The sequence below is a fragment of the Hyla sarda genome, chromosome 1, assembly GCF_029499605.1.
Source record: "Hyla sarda isolate aHylSar1 chromosome 1, aHylSar1.hap1, whole genome shotgun sequence".
NCBI lineage: Eukaryota > Metazoa > Chordata > Amphibia > Anura > Hylidae > Hyla > Hyla sarda.
Genome location: NC_079189.1, coordinates 215,857,565 through 215,877,100, shown reverse-complemented (window position 1 = coordinate 215,877,100; position 19,536 = coordinate 215,857,565). Strand labels below are relative to the sequence as shown.

The following is a 19,536-nucleotide window of genomic DNA, read 5'->3' as shown; positions in this document are numbered from 1 at the left end:
ACCAGTGGCTTCCCAGACATTATGATCTTTTAATAATTATAATACCATGTGGAAATTCTGCATGGAATCCTTGTGAAATCAAAGCCCCACTAATGTCAATGGAAGGTCCTGATGAGGATTATTTTCTGCTTCAGTAATGGTCATGTCCTCAATATGCCTCAAATTACTTGTGGTTTTGCATTAGGAAGTAGAGGAAATAAAGCAAGGAAATTCTGTATGGTGAATGCATTCTTTAGGTATGTTCAGACTATGAATATCTCCCTGGACAAATTCCAGGCAGAGATTCTAAGTGCAGCAGGCGATGGGATTGCGCGGACCTGCAACATCACTGTAGAAAGCAATGCAGAGTAGACAAAGATTCTGCCAAAAGACCGAACATGTTCATTCTTTTCAACAGAAATGATGCTGCAGAATCCTACTGACAGCACAAGGAGGCTGCTCCAAATATATCCTGCCCTCAATTTCAAAGTGAAAATTCACGGGGGAAATGCTCAGTGCGAATAAACCCTTAAGAGTATAAAACGTATATAAATTAAATGTAAACACAAACAGAGCAAACCTGTTTTATTCTTTAAACAATAAATAAACAAAAAGGTTTGTATTGGCTTATTTTTAACCTTGTCACTTTTTATCTTTCCATCAACATAGCTGTATGAGAGCCAAAATGAAATATTTTAACCCTTTTAACAACAATGAACGTAAATGTATGTCCTGGTATTTAGCTTATCAGCGGCCTAAGCGGCATTCTGACTATGAAGCAAGCTGCACTCTCTCCATAGACAGCAGGTCCCAAGAGCGTGCCAGTAATGGCGATCATCAGGTATCATGCTGATGTCCACAACTAATCCTCTAGATACGATGAGAATTACTGATCACAGCATCTGAAGTAGTTGCAGTACTGGGATACACTCATTGGAATACCCACAGAGAGATAACAGGGGTCCAGTAGGTGAAAATGGCAGCCAGAGCTCCGGGGATCTACTTGTATAGTCTGCCCACAGGCAGAGATCAGTGCTATGCCAATGCAATACAATACAATACAATACAATAAATAAAATTTAAAAAAATAAATTTGTTCCCCCCCAATAAAAATGAAAGCCACCCCCTTTTGCAAGGGAAATTTTTTTTTTAATTGAACATATTTAGTTTTGCCGCATGCGGAAATGTCCGAACTATTAAAATAAAATGCTAATGATGCCCTGGAGTGAAGGGCATAAACCTTAACAAAAACAAAAAACAAAAAAATAAAGTCCAAAATTGCTGACTTTTGGTCAAATCACAATCTAAAAAATTAAATAAAAAGTGATCAAAATGTCACATGTCAAAAATGTTTTGGTTTCGCAGTACATTTTATAGTAAAGTGAAAGGTGTCGCTACAAAGTACAATAAATCGCAGGAAGGGGGAGTGAATATTGTGGAGGATATTAATATATAAAAAAAAATTATTAAAATATATATTTTAATAGACGCACACATAAGTGCACACATAAGTACATACATCGTATAAAATACCAATGCAGCATTCCAGGCTCGTGAAAAGTGATAAAAAATGTATTCCATCAAATAAAGTTTAATAGTGACATTTCAACCCTCTCCAGGATGTTTTTTCAAGGTCAAAACATCACTGTTGCACTCTGTTTTATGAAATATTTTTTTTATCATGTTTTTCACTATCCTTGAGTGCTGCATTGGTTTTTCAGATTTTGGATACTAGACGACCTTGTGTACAATTGCCTGTACCCGCCTCCTAAGTATTTTACACAATCTTTCAAAGAATGCTGCTTGCCATTGTCCGTGGCACCTAGGGAGGTAAAAGGCAGGCAATAGTGGGTGTCAGCTGCTGATAGTAGCCGGCACTCGACATGTATGAAGCAGGTACATCTATGTCACATGTTGGAAAGTAGCTCTCACTCTGGCATACTTCTACTTATCAAGGTGATATATCAAAGACCAGTTCTGCAGAGGAATTCTGGCTAGCCTCAGACTGCCCCGTTACACACTGACAGTTTGATGAGAAGACAACCCATGTATGTAGAATAAAATCCATAAACTGGTTTAGCTGCTGTGCAAAAAAAAAATATATATATGGATGGAAGGAAACTGACCAAGCACTACTAATACTTTACAGAACTTTTATGAAAATAAACTAGTAAATGCTACTGAAACTCGTAAAAAATCATAATCAATGGGAGGCATGTCCTGAATTGGTGAATATGTGTTAACCCGCGTGTGGATGCATTAACAAGGTTGGAATAAAATAATTAAACATATGTTTACTAGAAAGATGAGCAGCTCTGTCTTGATGATGTATCATCAGGAGGACCTGAAAACTATATGGAGTGATCTAAACCAATGTGTCATCACAGACAAGGGTTTGGACAAAAAAAGAGAAATGCAAACATACGGTAAATCATATAACACTGCCATTACCGCCAAATCCTGTAGTTGATGCTGTGGTTGTAGCGGTGCCAAACCCAAAACCAGATGCAGTTGTTTTTGGAGTAAAGTTTCCCAGGGAAAAACCTGTTGTACCTGTCAGAAATATTGATATAACGTCAGTTTCCAAACATACAGTCATGGCTGTAAATGTTGGCCCCCCTGAAATTTTTCTAGAAAATGAAGTATTTCTCACAGAAAAGGAGTGAAGTAACACATGTTTTGCTATACACGTGTTTATTCCCTTTGTGTGTATTGGAACTAAACCAAAAAAGGCAGGAGAAAAAAGCAAATTGGACATAACGTCACACCAATCTCCAAAAATGGACTGGACAAAATTATTGGCACCCTTTCAAGATTGTGGAAAAATAAGATTGTGTCAAGCATGTGATGCTCCTTTAAACTCACCTGGGGCAAGTAACAGGTGTGGGCAATATAAACATCCCACTTGAAAGCAGATAAAAAGGAGAGAAGTTCACTTAGTCTTTGCGTTGTGTGTCTGTGTGCACCACACTAAGCATGGACAACAGAAAGAAGAGAACTGTCTGAGGACTTGGGAACCAAAATTGTGGAAAAATATCAACAATCTCAAGGTTACAAGTCAGTCTCCAGAGATCTAGATTTGCCTTTGTCCACAGTGCGCAACGTTTTCAAGAAGTTTGCAACCCATGGCACTGTAGCTAATCTCCCTGGGGGTGGATGGAAGAGAAAAATTTATGAAAAGGTGTCAACGCAGGATAGTCCAGATGGTGGATAAGCAGCCCCAAACAAGTTCATTTTTGACCCGTATCCAGTTTTCTGACAGGACCTCAAAACATAGTATACTACTTTTGAGGTCCGGTCAGAAAACCGGATACAGGTCAAAAATGAGACGACTGGAGTAAAACGGTGACTCCAGTCGGCTCATTAAAGTTAAAGGATTTTAGCGCCAGTCCAACTGGGGTACGGAAGCGCGCGGTTTTCCCCTCCCCCAGCCGGATCCGGCACCTGAACAGTGAAAACGTGGTGTGCATGCACCCTAAGAGAGACCTGGAGCAGATTGCAAAGGAAGAGTGGTCCAACATTCCGGCTGAGAGGTGTAAGAAGCTTATTGATGGTTATAGAAAGCCACTGATTTCAGTTATTTTTTCCAAAGGGTGTGCAACCAAATATTAAGTTAAAGGGGTACTCCCATGGGAAAAAATTTTTTAAAGCAACTGGTGCCAGAAAGTTAAACAGATTTGTAAATTACTTCTATAAAAAATTCTTAATCCTTCCAGTACTTTAGCTGCTGACTACTACAGAGGAAATGGTTTTCTTTTTGGAACCCAGAGCTCTCTGCTGACACCATGACCACAGTGCTCTCTGCTGACATGTCTGTCCATAGTAGGAGAAAATCCCCATAGCAAACATATGTTGCTTTGTACAGTTCCTAAAATGGAGAGATGTCAGCAGAGAGCACTGTGGTCATGATGTCAGCAGAGAGCTCTGTGTTCTAAAAAGAAAACCATTTCCTCTGTAGTATTCAGCAGCTACTAAGTACTGGAAGGATTAAGATTTTTTAATAGAAGAAATTTACAAATCTGTAACTTTCTGGCACCAGTTGATTTAAAGAAAAAAAAAAAGTTTTCCACGGGAGTACCCCTTTAACCCCTTAAGGACTCAGGGTTTTTCCGTTTTTGCACTTTCGTTTTTTCCTCCTTACCTTTTAAAAATCATAACCCTTTCAATTTTCCACCTAAAAATCCATATTATGGCTTATTTTTTGCATCACCAATTCTACTTTCCAGTGACATTAGTCATTTTACCCAAAAATGCACGGCGAAACGGAAAAAAAAATCATTGTGCGACAAAATCGAAAAAAAAAACGCCATTTTGTAACTTTTGGGGGCTTCCGTTTCTACGCAGTGCATATTTCGGTAAAAATTACACCTTATCATTATTCTGTAGGTCCATACGGTTAAAATGATACCCTACTTATATAGGTTTGATTTTGTCGCACTTCTGGAAAAAATCATAACTACATGCAGGAAAATTTATACGTTTAAAAATGTCATCTTCTGACCCCTATAACTTTTTTATTTTTCCACGTACAGGGCGGTATGCGGACTCATTTTTTGCGCCGTGATCTGAAGTTTTTATTGGTATGATTTTTGTTTTGATCTGACTTTTTGATCACTTTTTATTCATTTTTTAATGTTATAAAAAGTTACCAAAATACGCTTTTTTGGACTTTGGAATTTTTTTGCGTGTACGCCATTGACCGTGCGTCAATTAATTATATATTTTTATAGTTAGGACATTTACGCACGCGGCGATACCACATATGTTTATTTTTATTTTTTTTTACACAGTTTTATTTTTTTTATGGGAAAAGGGGGGTGATTCAAACTTTTATTAGGGAAGGGGTTAAATGACCTTTATTAACACTTTTTTTTTACTTTTTTTTGCAGTGTTATAGGTCCCATAGGGACCTATAACACTGCACACACTGATCTCTCATCCTGATCACAGGCGTGTATTAACACGCCTGTGATCAGCATTATCGGCGCTTGACTGCTCCTGCCTGGATCTCAGGCACGGAGCAGTCATTCGTCGATCGGACACCGAGGAGGCAGGTAAGGGCCCTCCCGGTGTCCGATCAGCTGTTCGGGACGCCGCGATTTCACCGCGGCGGTCCCGAACAGCCCGACTGAGCAGCCGGGATACTTTCAGTTTCACTTTAGAAGCGGCGGTCAGCTTTGACCGCCGCTTCTAAAGGGTTAATACCGCACATCGCCGAGATCGGCGATGTGTGGTATTAGCCGCGGGTCCCGGCCGTTGATTAGCGCCGGGACCCACGCGATATGATGCGGGATCGCGGTGCGATCCCGCTTCATATCGCGGGAGACGGCGCAGGACGTAAATATACATCCTGCGTCGTTAAGGGTGCCAATAATTTTGTCCACCCATTTTTGGAGTTTGGTGTGACATTATGTCCAATTTGCTTTTTTATCTCCCTTTTGGTTTAGTTCCAACACACACAAAGGGAATAAACATGTGTATAGCAAAACACGAGTAACTGCAATCCTTTTCTGTGAGAAATACTTCATTTTCTAGAAATATTTCAGGGGTGCCAACATTTACGGCCATGACTGTATCTATGCACACAAGTTTAATCTACAGCATGGCTGCAATGGGAAACATCTTATTTCCCTTGACCAAAGAAGGTGACATTTTACCAAATTTAAATGGGCACTGTCAAATATAAAAACTCTCTTTATGTTGCCCATGGAGAAAAAACATTAATTTTTTGACATACTTCATAAGAAATATTTCCTTTTTATAGAAATCATGGCTTATAAAATCATGGCTTAGTCCAAGCTGAAGCACAGGCATGGACAAAGTCCAGTAAGTGAGGGTGGTTGATGGCGCCCTCTCCTGTCTTTTATAGCACTCCTCTGCGCCCTCTCCTGTCTTTTATAGCACTCCTCTGCGCCCTCTCCTGTCTTTTATAGCACTCCTCTGCGCCCTCTCCTGTCTTTTATAGCACTCCTCTGCGCCCTCTCCTGTCTTTTATAGCACTCCTCTGCGCCCTCTCCTGTCTTTTATAGCACTCCTCTGCGCCCTCTCCTGTCTTTTATAGCACTCCTCTGCGCCCTCTCCTGTCTTTTATAGCACTCCTCTGCGCCCTCTCCTGTCTTTTATAGCACTCCTCTGCGCCCTCTCCTGTCTTTTATAGCACTCCTCTGCGCCCTCTCCTGTCTTTTATAGCACTCCTCTGCGCCCTCTCCTGTCTTTTATAGCACTCCTCTGCGCCCTCTCCTGTCTTTTATAGTACTCCTCTGTGCTCTCTCCTGTCTGACAGCACTCCTCTGTGCTCTCTCCTGTCTGACAGCACTCCTCTGTGCTCTCTCCTATCAGACCGAGGAGTGCTTGCCCACCCTCACTTACTGGACTTTGTCCATACCCTGTGCTTCAGCTTTGACAAAGCCATGATTTCTATAAAAGGAAATAAGCAATGTTTTTGCCAAGATGTACAACATATAAAAAGTGTTTGTATCTGACAGTGCCCATTTAAGGCCCCTTTCACACTACCTTTGTCACCCTGCAAAATCTGCAGTCATGAACTCCCGTCTGAAAGTCCCTAATACAGCCGTGAAAATATCCCAATCATGTCAATGGGATTTTAGGACCATCCTGCAGCACCAGTTATGTCCCGTTATGACTGGGTTCACATGGCTGGCTAAAACCAGGTGCTCCCGTATGCGGCCCCGTATTGGGAAAAACGTGATGTGAACCCAGCCTAACAGACGTTAGACAAAAGATGGTGCATGCAGTACTTTTTGTCCTGTCAAAAAATAACGGCCATTAACATTTTTAACAATAAAGTCTATGGGTGACGGATGTTTACAATTAACATCCGACACTGCCTGTTATTTTAATGTCCGATATTTGTACTGAGCATGCTCGGAACACGTACTATAACGGATGAAATAACAGGTGATAACTGATGGAACATGTCTGTTATTTTGACAGAATGCCCGTTAAAGTAACGGACATTGGTCATCCGCTATGTTCAGTTATTTTATCTTTTTTCATGATCTTTCAGCAGAAAAACGGCTGTCAAAATGCAGGAACATGACGGTAGTGTGAAAGAAGCCTAAGGTGTATCCGACAGTGAGGGTGCATTCACACTAGTAGTTAGCAGTGGGTTTCTTACTGTGAGTTACGCTACCATTCATTTGAATCGGTCTGCTGACAGTCTGCAAATCTGACACTATTGCCGACTATCCACGGACACATTCAAATGAACGGTAGCGGAAATCGCTTCAGATTTCCGGCAGCAGGAAACCCAATGCTAGCTATTAGCGTGTGAACGCACCCTAAAAGGGGTTATCCAGCATTTTAAAACGTCTCTCCTATGCTGTGGATAGGGGATAAGTGTTAAAACGCTGGGAAACCCCTTTTAGGGTGCGTTCACACACGAATAACTAGCATAAATGTCTGATAGCGGAGGTTCCAGCAGTCAGAGATACAGGAGCACTGTATTCTCGTATCTTCGGCTGTCAAATAATGATGCATGGAGGGTGCGTGTCGACACCGTTCTGCACATGTGGAGGACCAAGGCACCGTACAGGAGATCCCAGTAATTGGGCCCCCTGTGATCAGACACTTATCCCTTATCTTATGCACAAGGGATATGATTTAAAGGGGTATTCCAGGAAAAAACATTATATATATATATATATATATATATATATATATATATATATATATCTCAACTGGCTCCAGAAAGTTAAACAGATTTGTAAATTACTTCTATTAAAAAAGCCCGATGGCTGCCCGGGCTTGCTGGGAGTTGTAGTTTTGAAACCTCTGGAGGTCCGCAGGTTGAAAACCACTGCGGGTGGAGAGTTCACTCGAGTATAAGCCGAGGGGGGTGTTTTCAGCACGAAAAATCGTGCTGAAAAACTCGGCTTATACTCGAGTATATACGGTATATCAACTGGATCCAGAAAGTTAAACAGACTTGTAAATTGCTTCTATTAAAAAATCTTAATCCTTTCAGTACTTATGAGCTTCTCAAGTTAAGGTTGTTCTTTTCTGTCTAAGTGCTCTCTGATGACACCTGTCTTGGGAAACGCCCAGTTTAGAAGGTTTCCTATGGGGATTGCCTTCTAAACTGGGCGTTTCCCGAGACAGGTGTCATCAGAGAGCACAGAAAAGAACAACCTTAACTTCAGAAGCTCATAAGTACTGAAAGGATTAAAATTTTTTAATAGAAGCAATTTACAAGTCTGTTTAACTTTCTGGATCCAGTTGATATACCGTATATACTCGAGTATAAGCCGAGTTTTTCAGCACGATTTTTCGTGCTGAAAACACCCCCCTCGGCTTATACTCGAGTGAACTCTCCACCCGCAGTGGTTTTCAACCTGCGGACCTCCAGAGGTTTCAAAACTACAACTCCCAGCAAGCCCGGGCAGCCATCGGCTGTCCGGGCTTGCTGGGAGTTGTAGTTTTGAAACCTCTGGAGGTCCACAGGTTGAAGACCACTGCGGCCTTCGACATCATCCAGCCCCCTCTCACCCCCTTTAGTTCTGTACAGTACTCGCCTCTGCTCGGCGCTGGTCCGGTGCTGCAGGACTGTCCGGTGAGGAGGTCGTCCGGTGGGATAGTGGTTCCGGGCTGCCATCTTCACCGGGGAGGCCTCTTCTAAGCGCTTCGGGCCCGGCCCCAGAATAGTCACGTTGCCTTGACGACGACGCAGAGGTACGTTCATTACCAACGTCCTTCTGCGTCATCGTCAAGGCAACGCCTCTATTCTGGGCGTGGAGAAGAGGCGCCCCCGGTGAAGATAGCAGCCCGGAACCACTATCCCACCGGACGACCTCCTCACCTGACAGTCCTGCAGCACCGGACCAGCGCCGAGTGGAGGCGAGTACTGTACAGAACTAAAGGGGGTGAGAGGGGGCTGGATGATGTCTAAGGCCGCAGTGGTCTTCAACCTGCGGACCTCCAGAGGGTTTCAAAACTACAACTCCCAGCCGATGGCTGCCCGGGCTTGCTGGGAGTAGTAGTTTTGAAACCTCTGGAGGTCCGCAGGATGAAGACCACTGAGGGCGGATAGTTCACAAGGGGACGATGACAAGGGGATGATGACAAGGGGATGATGACAAGGGGATGATGACAAGGGGATGATGACAAGGGGATGATGACAAGGGGATGATGACAAGGGGATGATGACAAGGGGATGATGAAGGGGGGGGTGGGATGATGACAAGGGGATGATGAAGGGGGGGTGTGGGATGATGACAAGGGGATGATGAAGGGGGGGTGGGATGATGACAAGGGGATGATGATGAGGGTCTGGATGATGACAGGGGGATGATGTATTTCCCACCCTAGGCTTATACTCGAGTCAATAACTTTTCCTGGGATTTTGGGGTGAAATTAGGGGCCTCGGCTTATATTCGGGTCGGCTTATACTCGAGTATATACGGTATATAAAAAGTTTTTTCTGGATAACCCCTTTAAAGCAGTGGAGTACCTTTAACTGAATCCTGTAAAACTACCCGCTCAGTCTAGCAGGGTTAGTGTCCCCATGTCAACCATACTTTTTATGTAGTGTGGGGCTTTATTCTGTGAAAAAATTATTCTGTGCATCCCGCAGGGTCAGAGAGGCATGCCACGGAGCCACAGCACCTCTCTGCTCCTATGTCACAAGCTGAATTGCACAGTGTCTAATAGGCTCACAGATTGTCCACGCGTGCATGCCTGGTCAAAACCGACACCTTTGGAAAGACAAAATGTAAAAAAATAAAAGATAAAATTTACAGAATAAAACCACTACATAACATAGCATAGCATAGCATAGCATGGCATAGTGACACAAACCCCTGCCAGATAGGGTTCAGTTAAGTGACGGGTACACTGTAACCAGTAATGGGGACATCACTGATAAGCCAACAGGACCCCTGTCACGTGACACTTTGGCTCCACATGTAGATAGGAGAAACGGAAAACGCGAGGACTAAGTAACCGTAGAAGATGCAGTAACCAGGACCGCACACAGAGAAATGTTCCCAGGACACACAAACCGTCACACCGCGTTTTTCTCCTCTCTCTTACCCTGGGTGGCTGTGGCCCCGGTCGCGCTTCCGAAATTAAACGCCATGATACTGGTGGGCCACACAGCAGCTCAGGAGCCTAAATATGACGTTAAAATCGCGCTTCACACAACGGGAGGTAGGCTAGGCATTGCGCATGCGCACGTAGGTCACGCAGGAAACGTGACCCCGACCATTCACGTTAAACGTCACCACGCTTGTTTGCCATATTGAAAAAGGGCAGAGGGAATTGACAGCTGCTATAGGCTGGGTTGTTCAGCTTTGTCACTGGCGGTATTCTAATGTACAAGGGGAATGTATAAGTTTAGTGCAAAGCTCTGTTCACAAAAGCAGATACTAGTGCTGTAACAAGTCCTATGTCAGTGTTTTCCAACCAGCTGTTGCAAAACTACAACTCCCAGCATGCCCGGAGAGGGAAACATTGGCCTGTGTATTACAATAGGACAGTGTTTCCCAAACCAGTGTGCTTCCAGCTGTTGCAAAACTACAACTCCCAGCATGCCCGGACAGCCTTCGACTGTCCGGGCATGCTGGGAGCTGTAGTTTTGTAACAGCTGAAGGCACCCTGGTCGGGAATTACTGCAATAAGGCATACCACACATCTGCACTCGCTATAGCATTGCACGTAACATAGGAGAACAGCATCAGAATATTATTCTTTGTATCTGGAGCCAGTATGTGCACACAGGGGCCTGACAGGTTCCCTTTAAAGGGGTACCCCAGGGAACTGAACTTTCTAGACACTTATCCCCGCTATAGCGGAGAACCCCCGCTATCTCCATTATGGGGCCCGGCTACTTATGCGTCCTTGGCGCACTCAGGGCCCCCCTTCCTGGACAGACGTAAGGGACAGCCTGCTCAGCCAATCACAGGCAAAGGGGGACATTGCCGTGGCCGGTAATTGGCTGAGCAGACCGTCACTTGTTTCTGTCTAGGAAGATTGGGGCCTTAGTGCACCGAGGATGCATAAGTAGCTAGGGGACCCTGTACAGGAGATTGCGGGGGCACCAGTGGTCAGACCCTCACAATCAAACACTTATACCCTATCCTGTAGATAGGGGATACGTGTCTAAAAAGTTCTGTTTCCTGGACTACCCCTTTAATAGTCTTTGGATAGGGGATAAGATGTCCGATCACGGGAGGTCCAGCCGCTGTGACCCCCCCCCCCCCCCCCTTCACCGTGATGTTCTGAACACAGAAGCTTGGAGCTTGTTCAACATAGCTTGGACATGAATGGATGGGACATGATGGCTGTGGTCATTCGTCATCTTTTGGATAGGGGATAAGATGTTTAGGGACAGAGAACCCCTTTAATATTTCCTTTTTTTATTCACTGACAGCTTTGGCTAATAAAAAAAACTGCAGTATTGTTTAAAACATAAACAAAAAAACAAAAAAAAAACATTACAATGATGGTCACAGTGTTTCTTGTTCATCTTTTCCTTTATCCACAACAGCATTTTGGCTCCATTGAGGGGAACATCATATCTGGCAAAAAGGATCTGAAGCTGTGTATGGTAGAAGGGGGCACCTTTTTGCTGTCAATGGAGATGCATTGGGCTTGTCCTTGGGGGCACCATTGACATTCTGGCTGGTAATCAAGGGTTGTGGTTGGGGGATACTGTCTCACACTGGGGAGGAGGGGGGCATTATGGATTGCATTTAACCCCTTAACGACTACAGATGTAAATGTACGTCCTGGTGTGGCGGTACTTCGCGCACCAGGACGTACATTTACGTCCTGTGTATGGTCGCGAGCATACCCGCCGGTAATGGCGGACATACCCGCCGGTAATGGCCGACATCCGCGATCGAGCGGATGTCCGCCATTAACCCCTCAGATGCCGTGATCTGTACAGATCACGGCATCTGCGGCAGTGCACACGATATAATAGATGATCGATCACCCGCAGCGCTGCCGCAGCAATCCCATCATCTGTAATGGTGGACGGAGGTCCCCTCACCTGCCTCCGTCCGTCTCCAGGTGTCTCCTGCTCTGGTCTGAGATCGAGCAGACCAGAGCAGAAGATGACTGATAATACTGATCGGTGCTATGTCCTATACATAGCACTGAACAGTATTAGCAATCAAAGGATTGCTGTAGATAGTCCCTTATGGGCACATAAAAAGTGTAAAAAAAAAGTTGAAAAATGTAAAAATAAAAAGTGAAAAAAAAAGTGAAAAATCCCCTCCCCCAATAAAAATGAAAATTGTAAGTTTTTCCCATTTTACCCCCAAAAAGTGTAATTTTTTTTAAGAAACATATTTGGTATCGCTGCATGCATAAATGTCCAACCTATCAAAATATAATGTTAATGATCCTGTACGGTGAACGGCGTAAACGTAAATTTAAAAAAGTCAAAAAAATGCAGCTTTTTTGTCACATTTTATTTTAAAAAAATGACAAAAAATTATATAAAAGTTGTATATATGCAAATGTGGTATCGATAAAAAGTACAGATGACGGCGCAAAAAATGAGCCCTCATACCGCCCTATATATGGAAAAATGAAAAAGTTATAGGTGGCACACTAAAGTCAAAATATTTTGATATTATATTACTGATTTTGTACTAAAAGTTTTAGATTTTTTTTAAGCGGTACAAAAATATAAAAGTATCTAGCCATGGGTATCATTTTAATCATATTGACCCACAGAATAAAGAACATGTAATTTTTTCCGTAAAGTGTATAGTGTGAAATTGAAACCCTCCAAAATGTGCAAAATTGTGGGTTCGCCGTACATTTTATGGTAAAATGAGAGGTTTCATTACAAAATACAATTGGTCACACAAAAAACAAGCCCTTATATGGGTCTGTAGATGGAAATATAAATGATTTGTGGATTTGAGGAGGCGAGGAGGAAAAAACAAAAACGCAAAAATAAAATTGGCCTGGTCCTTAAAGGGTTGCTCCCACCATCCTATTTTTTTTTCTGTCCCTGCCTATTGCCAATCTATCCCTAACCCCCTCCCTGCTTTTAATTTTTATTTTTACTATATTAAAAATGCCTTTTGTCTGCCTGGCAGTGTGCTCACTACCAGACAGACTTCCCCAGCAGGCACCACGTCACTGATGCCTGCTGGGGGGGACTTCCGCCCTTATTTCATCTACACAGGGTGCCTCCAGCTGTTTCATCACTACAACTCCCAGCTTGCCCTGACATCTATTGGCTGTCACGGCATGCTGGGAGTTGTAGTATTGAAACAGCTGGAGGCACCCTGTGTAGATAAACTATTAGTTACATGCGGCGCTAGCCCGTCCCCTCCGTCTCCCCCCCTCCCCCCTGCGCCATACCCTGTTCCCTCCATCACAACACCCCCCCCCCCCCCCCCCCCATTACACTTACTGCAGAGTCTGGCAGCGGGCGTGCAGGGACAGCGGCGGCGATGAGGCGGAGGCGGCGCCGGGGCCGGGGAGCCAATGCACTCGCTCCCTGCCTGTCTGATTGACAGGCAGGGAGCGAGCGCAGGCTGAATGAAAAAGGACCGTAGCCTGGTGTGACTAGGAGGGAGACCCCGAGTGGCCGTTTTTCAAATGTAAATTAAACAATTTTAATTAAAAAAGAAATAATAAAAGTATATTAGAGATATGTTGTAGTACATAAGTAGTACAACATATCAAAAAATAAAGTTGGTGACAGTGCCCATTTAAGGTGAAAATGGGCTTGGTCCTTAAGGGGTTAATTTGGTGGATTCTGTCAGACATTGGGGGCATTCTAGATGGCAGCCAGGTGCTGTGGTTGGGGGGCTCTGGCTCCCACTGGAGGACATTCTGGATAACAGTCAGCAGCTGTGAACAGGGGATCCTGACTGACACTGGGGGCATTGTTATTGGGGGTTGCAGACTGTTTTTCGGGTGACCCCTGAACTCGCCAGTGTCTTCTATCATTCCCTCCAGGATAAAGCCTTATTCTATTCTGTATAGTAGTCGTCATTGAGCTGCGACATGAGGGTGGGAGAGAGAGTGATCCCTTCGAGTGGGAAACGAAACTCCTCGGAGCTGGCAGAATGCTGGAGAAGCGCCTGTCAGCAAACACTGGGGCTGGGCGGACACTGCTACATATACGAGGCGTCACCAAGAGGCTATCTGCAGCCTGTAAACAGCGCAGACACTAGGACGGGCCAGTCCTGACAAAGCACCGTGCACACCGGCCGGAGGAGAGCGCACTGACCCCCGGTGATCTCTCCTTATACTTATCCGGGTGTGTCCCCCCCCGCCGGGATCAGCCTTGGCTGCCCTCTGGGAGGCTGGTGATTGTGCTGGGCATGGCGCGCTGGACAATGTACACCTGCGGTGCCCTGTCACTGCTGCTGCTCATCGCCAGTATTGTGCTGCTGCTGGCGCACACCTTCATGGGCATAGTGGAGGGACAGGTCAAGAAGGTCAGTATCTATCATATATGGTGAGGGGCGAGCTGCTTTATATTAGAGGTGCCCCTATGGGAACCCCAAAATGTAGAAAGGTTCTTCAGTGTTCCATAGCTCTCCACTATCAGTGAAACAAGTTGGGGAGTTCTTGGTTTCCCTATACAGCTACAGATGTGCGCCTGTGTTGTATATGTTCTTATGGTAATGAACAGGTACATTATACACCTAGTTTACTTTCTGAATCTTTCATCTGGTTGACCAAGTGGCTTCTTTCCGCACTGGCCAAGCAATTGGGAAGCCCAAGATGCACAGGTGCCCCAGGTGTGGTTACCATGGTGTGCCCAAACCCACTGGGTTTAGGATCTGTGGTGGGGCAGGGGGTGCCCAAACTTAAACAACACATTGAACTCACTTCTCTTTTACATGGCTTTCTGGTGAAGCACAATAAGAATTTTTTGTAAATTATTCTGCACATTTTAATCTAAATAAGTTATCAGGGTCTAAATGTATACAGGTTTGGGGTAAAAAAAAAAAAAACCTAAAAAAAAACTTTGTGGAATACTGTGTAACCTTTCTATTCCACATAATTGTTGATCTGACTGCTAGACTTTGTGCCGAATGTTGTTTTCATTATTTCTGTTAAACCATGTTCACACATAGTAAAAAGGGCTGTATGCTATTTACAGAACTTTTTTCAGGCAATTCTGGAAAAAAGGCAGAATTTTGTTTTTGTGGACATTTTTTTGTCCATAATAAGCTTAAAATATAATTATTTTTTTAACAGTGTGTGGACATGGCCTTAAATCTCTTCTATCATAAACCTGAGTACTGTGTTCTTTTAGATCTGGAAAATCCATGCTTCCATGTGAAATTCTAGTTGTGTTACTTTTGATTGTTTTGCTATATCATTTTGTACCAGATTATATGCTGAACCATGTGTAGTTCTTTACATTTATATATTTGTCTTTCAATAAAGCTTCTATGAACTAAAAAAAAGAGCCTATATTCATCTGCCCTGATCCCCTGCAACACCGTGCAAGTGTTCCTGGTCCCTGTTCCTCTCAGCTTCTTTCTAGTTACTGATGAAACACAATCCCCACATGAACTGCCCCACACAGTCAATCACTGACTTAGGCAAAACACTGCTGCGGCCAATGGGGCAGTTAATGTGTAGATTGTGCATTACCAGCACCCCGGGAATAAGGCAAGAGGACCAGAGACTGAGAGTGTTAGTGTGGTGATTGGGGCAGGTGAGTAGAAGGTCTTTTTCATTTTACCCCAAGTCAAAGATAGGAGCAGGACCAACTCTACACTGACCTGTTTATTGCATGCAGGAAGGAAATGGATCAAAAAACATCTGTGACCTGTGAAGATGTTTTTTAATTAAAATCAATGGGATGTGGATTTCATGCAGTTTTATGTGGACTCCAGATCAAAATCCAATCACAATCCACCTCACAAGGCATTACTGTTAACTTTCAATGGATAAAGTTCTGGTCAAGGGACTGATTCTCATCCAGTTATCAGAGCAATGTACAGCCATGCACCTATGTCCCTCACATGACCAGGACAAATCTTTATTCACTGGAAGTATACACAGAGCTAGTGCAAGGATTTTTGTCACCCTAGGCGAAAGCTAATTTTGCCACCCCTTGACCCTGCCCATTGACTCCGCCCTTTGACATGCCCCACCGTACTACTGAGGTGACACACTGTAACAGACCTCCTCGTTATATAATCACCTTACTATTGGGGTGACACACTGTAACAGACCTCCTCCTCATGTAATCACCTTACTACTGGGGTGACACACTGTAACAGACCTCCTCCTCATGTAATCACCTTACTACTGGGGTGACACATTGTAACAAACCTCATCATCATGTAATCACCTTACTACTGGGGTGACACACTGTAACAGACCTCCTCCTCATGTAATCACCTTACTACTGGGGTGGCACATTGTAACAAACCTCATCATCATGTAATCACCTTACTAGTGTGACACACTGTAACAAACCTTCTCAACATGTAATTACCTTACTACTGGGGTGACACGGTGGTGCTGGCTGGGCGGGGGCTTCGGTTGAGCTACTAACTATCTTGCAGCATGCAGAGCAGTGCCCCCATCAAGATGGTGCTATTTTGCCTATAGGCAGAATGGGCCCTGAGTGAACAGTCATAGTTCCTAATGGATGGCCTTAACAAATTCACAGTACGTATTGTCAGATCAAATAACTCTTCTTTGTACAAAGAAAAAAATGTATATGCAGAGTCAAAAAACACTCCATTCCTTTCATAGGTTTCCATATTCAAATACCTAATGATGTTTTGTAGGCTTAAAAAGTGCTTATGGTATGTTCACATGGTTTAAATTCCGCATGTGTTCCATCACGGATTCCACAAAAAATTCATGAAGAATCTGTGAGATACATAGAGTTTATGTGTAAATATGTGTTTTGGGGAAAGGATAAAGTGGCAAGTCCATTCTTGATGCAGAAAGGAATAGGAACTGGGTTGCAGTAAGGGCTCATGCCCCCTATGGATTGTCCAATCAGATTTAAAGGGGTTATCCGGCCAAGGGGTTATCAAGGATAAGATGTCTGATCGCGGGGGAGGGCCCGTTGGGATCTGAGATCTCCCGCGATCTCTGTGCTGTGCAGCACCCGCATCCTTTGGATAGGGGATAAGATGTATTTGGCTGGAATACCCCTTTAATTTCTGAGCTTATTTTTTTGTTTTCTTTGTATACATGGATTACTCGGGTTGTTGCCAACATTTGGATGGTATGTGGACCACTAGTGGTCTTTATTTTTAGAAGCCATGATTTCTATAAAAAGGAAAAAAAATGATAAAGTATATTAGAAAGGTTAAAGTTTTGCCAAACTGTACAACATATAAAAAGTTTTTGAATCTGACATTGCCCATGTAAAGAACTTTGCTGGCTTGGCAGTGCCTGAATATGTTTGGGTCATTGCCTAGTAACATGTTCTGCAGGAAATGGATGACCACACTCCCTATTCATGTAAGGTCACGTGAAAAGCCTATTCACAACTTATATTGTGAAACTGACGATTTTAGACAACTGTAGAAGGAAGTGCTGAATAGTAAATTACACCAAATGACCACATCTCAAGTGTCTTTTTTGCACAAAAGAACAAATTGGGTAAAACTTATACCCTGAGGGGGTGCATGACACAGGGATTCATGGAACTTTAAAGATAGAATACATGGAACATATATCATCACCTCAAGATCTGTATGAAGGTGCCCAACTACATTTGATTACATTCTCAACCATTGTGTAATGGTCGCACCAGGTTACTTCAGTGCAGCTCTGCCAAACAGCTGATCAGCATAGGTGCTGGGTGTAACCACCCTGCCAATCATGCACTGTGGAAAGACCATTAATGGTAAAGGGGAGCGGAAAGTGTATTCCCTCTTTTGCTCCCCAGTGCTCCACTCTCGTCCCCTCGGCACACTTCTAAAATGAGATGTGGAAAAATCACTGGTATAAGCAGTATAAAATAGATGTATGATCTTGGCGATGCTACAGCAACATTGTTCAGCTATTGGACACCGCATACAGGCTTGGTTTCGTGATGATCACAACTTGATACCTGCCACCTCTTGTCTTGGGCGGTATACATCTGAGACGTCCCAGGAAGCAAAAGAGCTAATACTATTTCTGCTTCCCAGACAACCCCTTTAATTTCCTGAAAAACTCATTTAAATAAGGACATGGCTATAAAAGATGTGATATATTCTCTTTGGCTTCATACTACTCATTAAAAATCTCACTGAGGATGTATGACCTTTTAAGTCGCTGTCTATAGGTCATACTGTTATTTTGTTATTAGTTACAGTTATGATGCATCTTGTAAATATTCTGTAAATTCTATCCTAGGCTACAATATTAAAGAATGGGACAGAGGTCTACCATGACTGGCTCAATCCCCCTCCTCCAATCTACATGCAATTCTATTTTTTTAATGTAACTAACCCACTAGAGGTCCTGGATGGAGAGAAGCCTGTGGTCGATGAAATTGGGCCTTATACATATCGGTAAGTGTGCTAACATCAAAATGCAGAAAGACAACATATGTTGAATTATTGATATTACTACCTTAGAAACCCCATCAATTATGACAATAAAGGGACACAGTGCCGATTCAGCAGATAACAAAAATATATTAAATATTGGTTGGGAAGGTGTTCATAGTTTTCAACAGTCCAAACATAGCTAGGAAGAGATGTTGTGTCTGTGGTACTATAATAATAATAACATTTACTGATGCAAATCTCACTATTTCCAGCTATTAATTTTGTTTATCTTTTTATTTTTTATTTTTTTTAGCATGTATTGAGTGAGGGCCATAGTGATTATATGAGCTGTTGTAGTTGAAGGAGATCTAAAACTTAGGTCCGCAAATTCTTGCTAGGGGATAACATGTCTGATCACGGGGGGACCGGCTGCTGGGACATGTCTGATTGCAGGGGGACCGGCTGCTGGCGCTGCAGCGTAACGGTCATGGAAGCCTGGGGCTATTGTGACTTCAAGCCACCCTCCATTCATGTCTTTGGGAGGGGGCATGACGTCTAGTGCACAGCCGTTACGCATCCTCCCATAGACATGAATGGAGGGGGCATGGTGGCTGTGATCGCCAGTCATCCGGCACGGAGCAGAGTTCGCTCCGTGCCCCGGATAACTGGGGAGCCAAGGTAGAGATCGCGGCGGGAACCCGTAATCAGACATGTTATATTCCCTATCCTTTGGATAGGGGATAACTTGTCCAGCGGTGGAGTACCATTTAATTATTTCCAAGCACCTTTCATATCTACAGTATTTACAATATGTATCTTGTGAGATACTACATGATGGTGTTTTTGTTCTATGTTAATTCTTCTTGATTATAATAGATATCTATTTCTCCACCCTCCACCATAGTCCTTAACCCTACACCCAAACGTTTCTTAAGTACTTGGCGAGTAGTAACCTGTACTTTATCTGCTCATAGCACATTTACTTGAACTTTAGAGCGTGTGTTTACAGGTCCATAGGTCTACAATATTATGAGTAATTCTAGTCGGCTCAATGGAAAAGCTGCTTACTGATCTCTGTTTACTGTATCATTGTGAC

At 43.5% G+C, this 19,536-nt stretch overlaps 2 protein-coding genes across 6 annotated transcripts in view; one reads left to right on the top strand and one right to left on the bottom strand.

Moving 5' to 3' along the window:
- NUP54 (nucleoporin 54) overlaps window positions 1–10,167 on the bottom strand; it is a 34,495-nt gene extending 24,328 nt beyond the window's left edge. For 2 of the 4 annotated variants that reach the window (XM_056568704.1, XM_056568706.1), the window contains exons 1-2: window positions 10,030–10,165; window positions 2,431–2,532 (exon numbers count right to left, since the gene is read on the bottom strand). In XM_056568704.1, coding sequence (XP_056424679.1) covers window positions 2,431–2,532; window positions 10,030–10,075 — 148 coding nt within the window. In that variant the 5' untranslated portion in view covers window positions 10,076–10,165. The other 2 variants (XM_056568707.1, XM_056568705.1) reach the window with 2 other exon arrangements.
- The window catches only part of SCARB2 (scavenger receptor class B member 2), a 61,172-nt gene continuing 51,645 nt past the window's right edge, over window positions 10,010–19,536 (top strand). The window contains exons 1-2 of one of the 2 annotated variants that reach the window (XM_056568709.1): window positions 10,010–10,146; window positions 18,304–18,461. In XM_056568709.1, the coding sequence (XP_056424684.1) occupies window positions 10,114–10,146; window positions 18,304–18,461 (191 nt within the window). In that variant the 5' untranslated portion in view covers window positions 10,010–10,113. Of the gene's footprint in view, window positions 10,147–13,935; window positions 14,412–18,303; window positions 18,462–19,536 lie in introns of those variants that run through there. The other variant, XM_056568708.1, reaches the window with a different exon arrangement.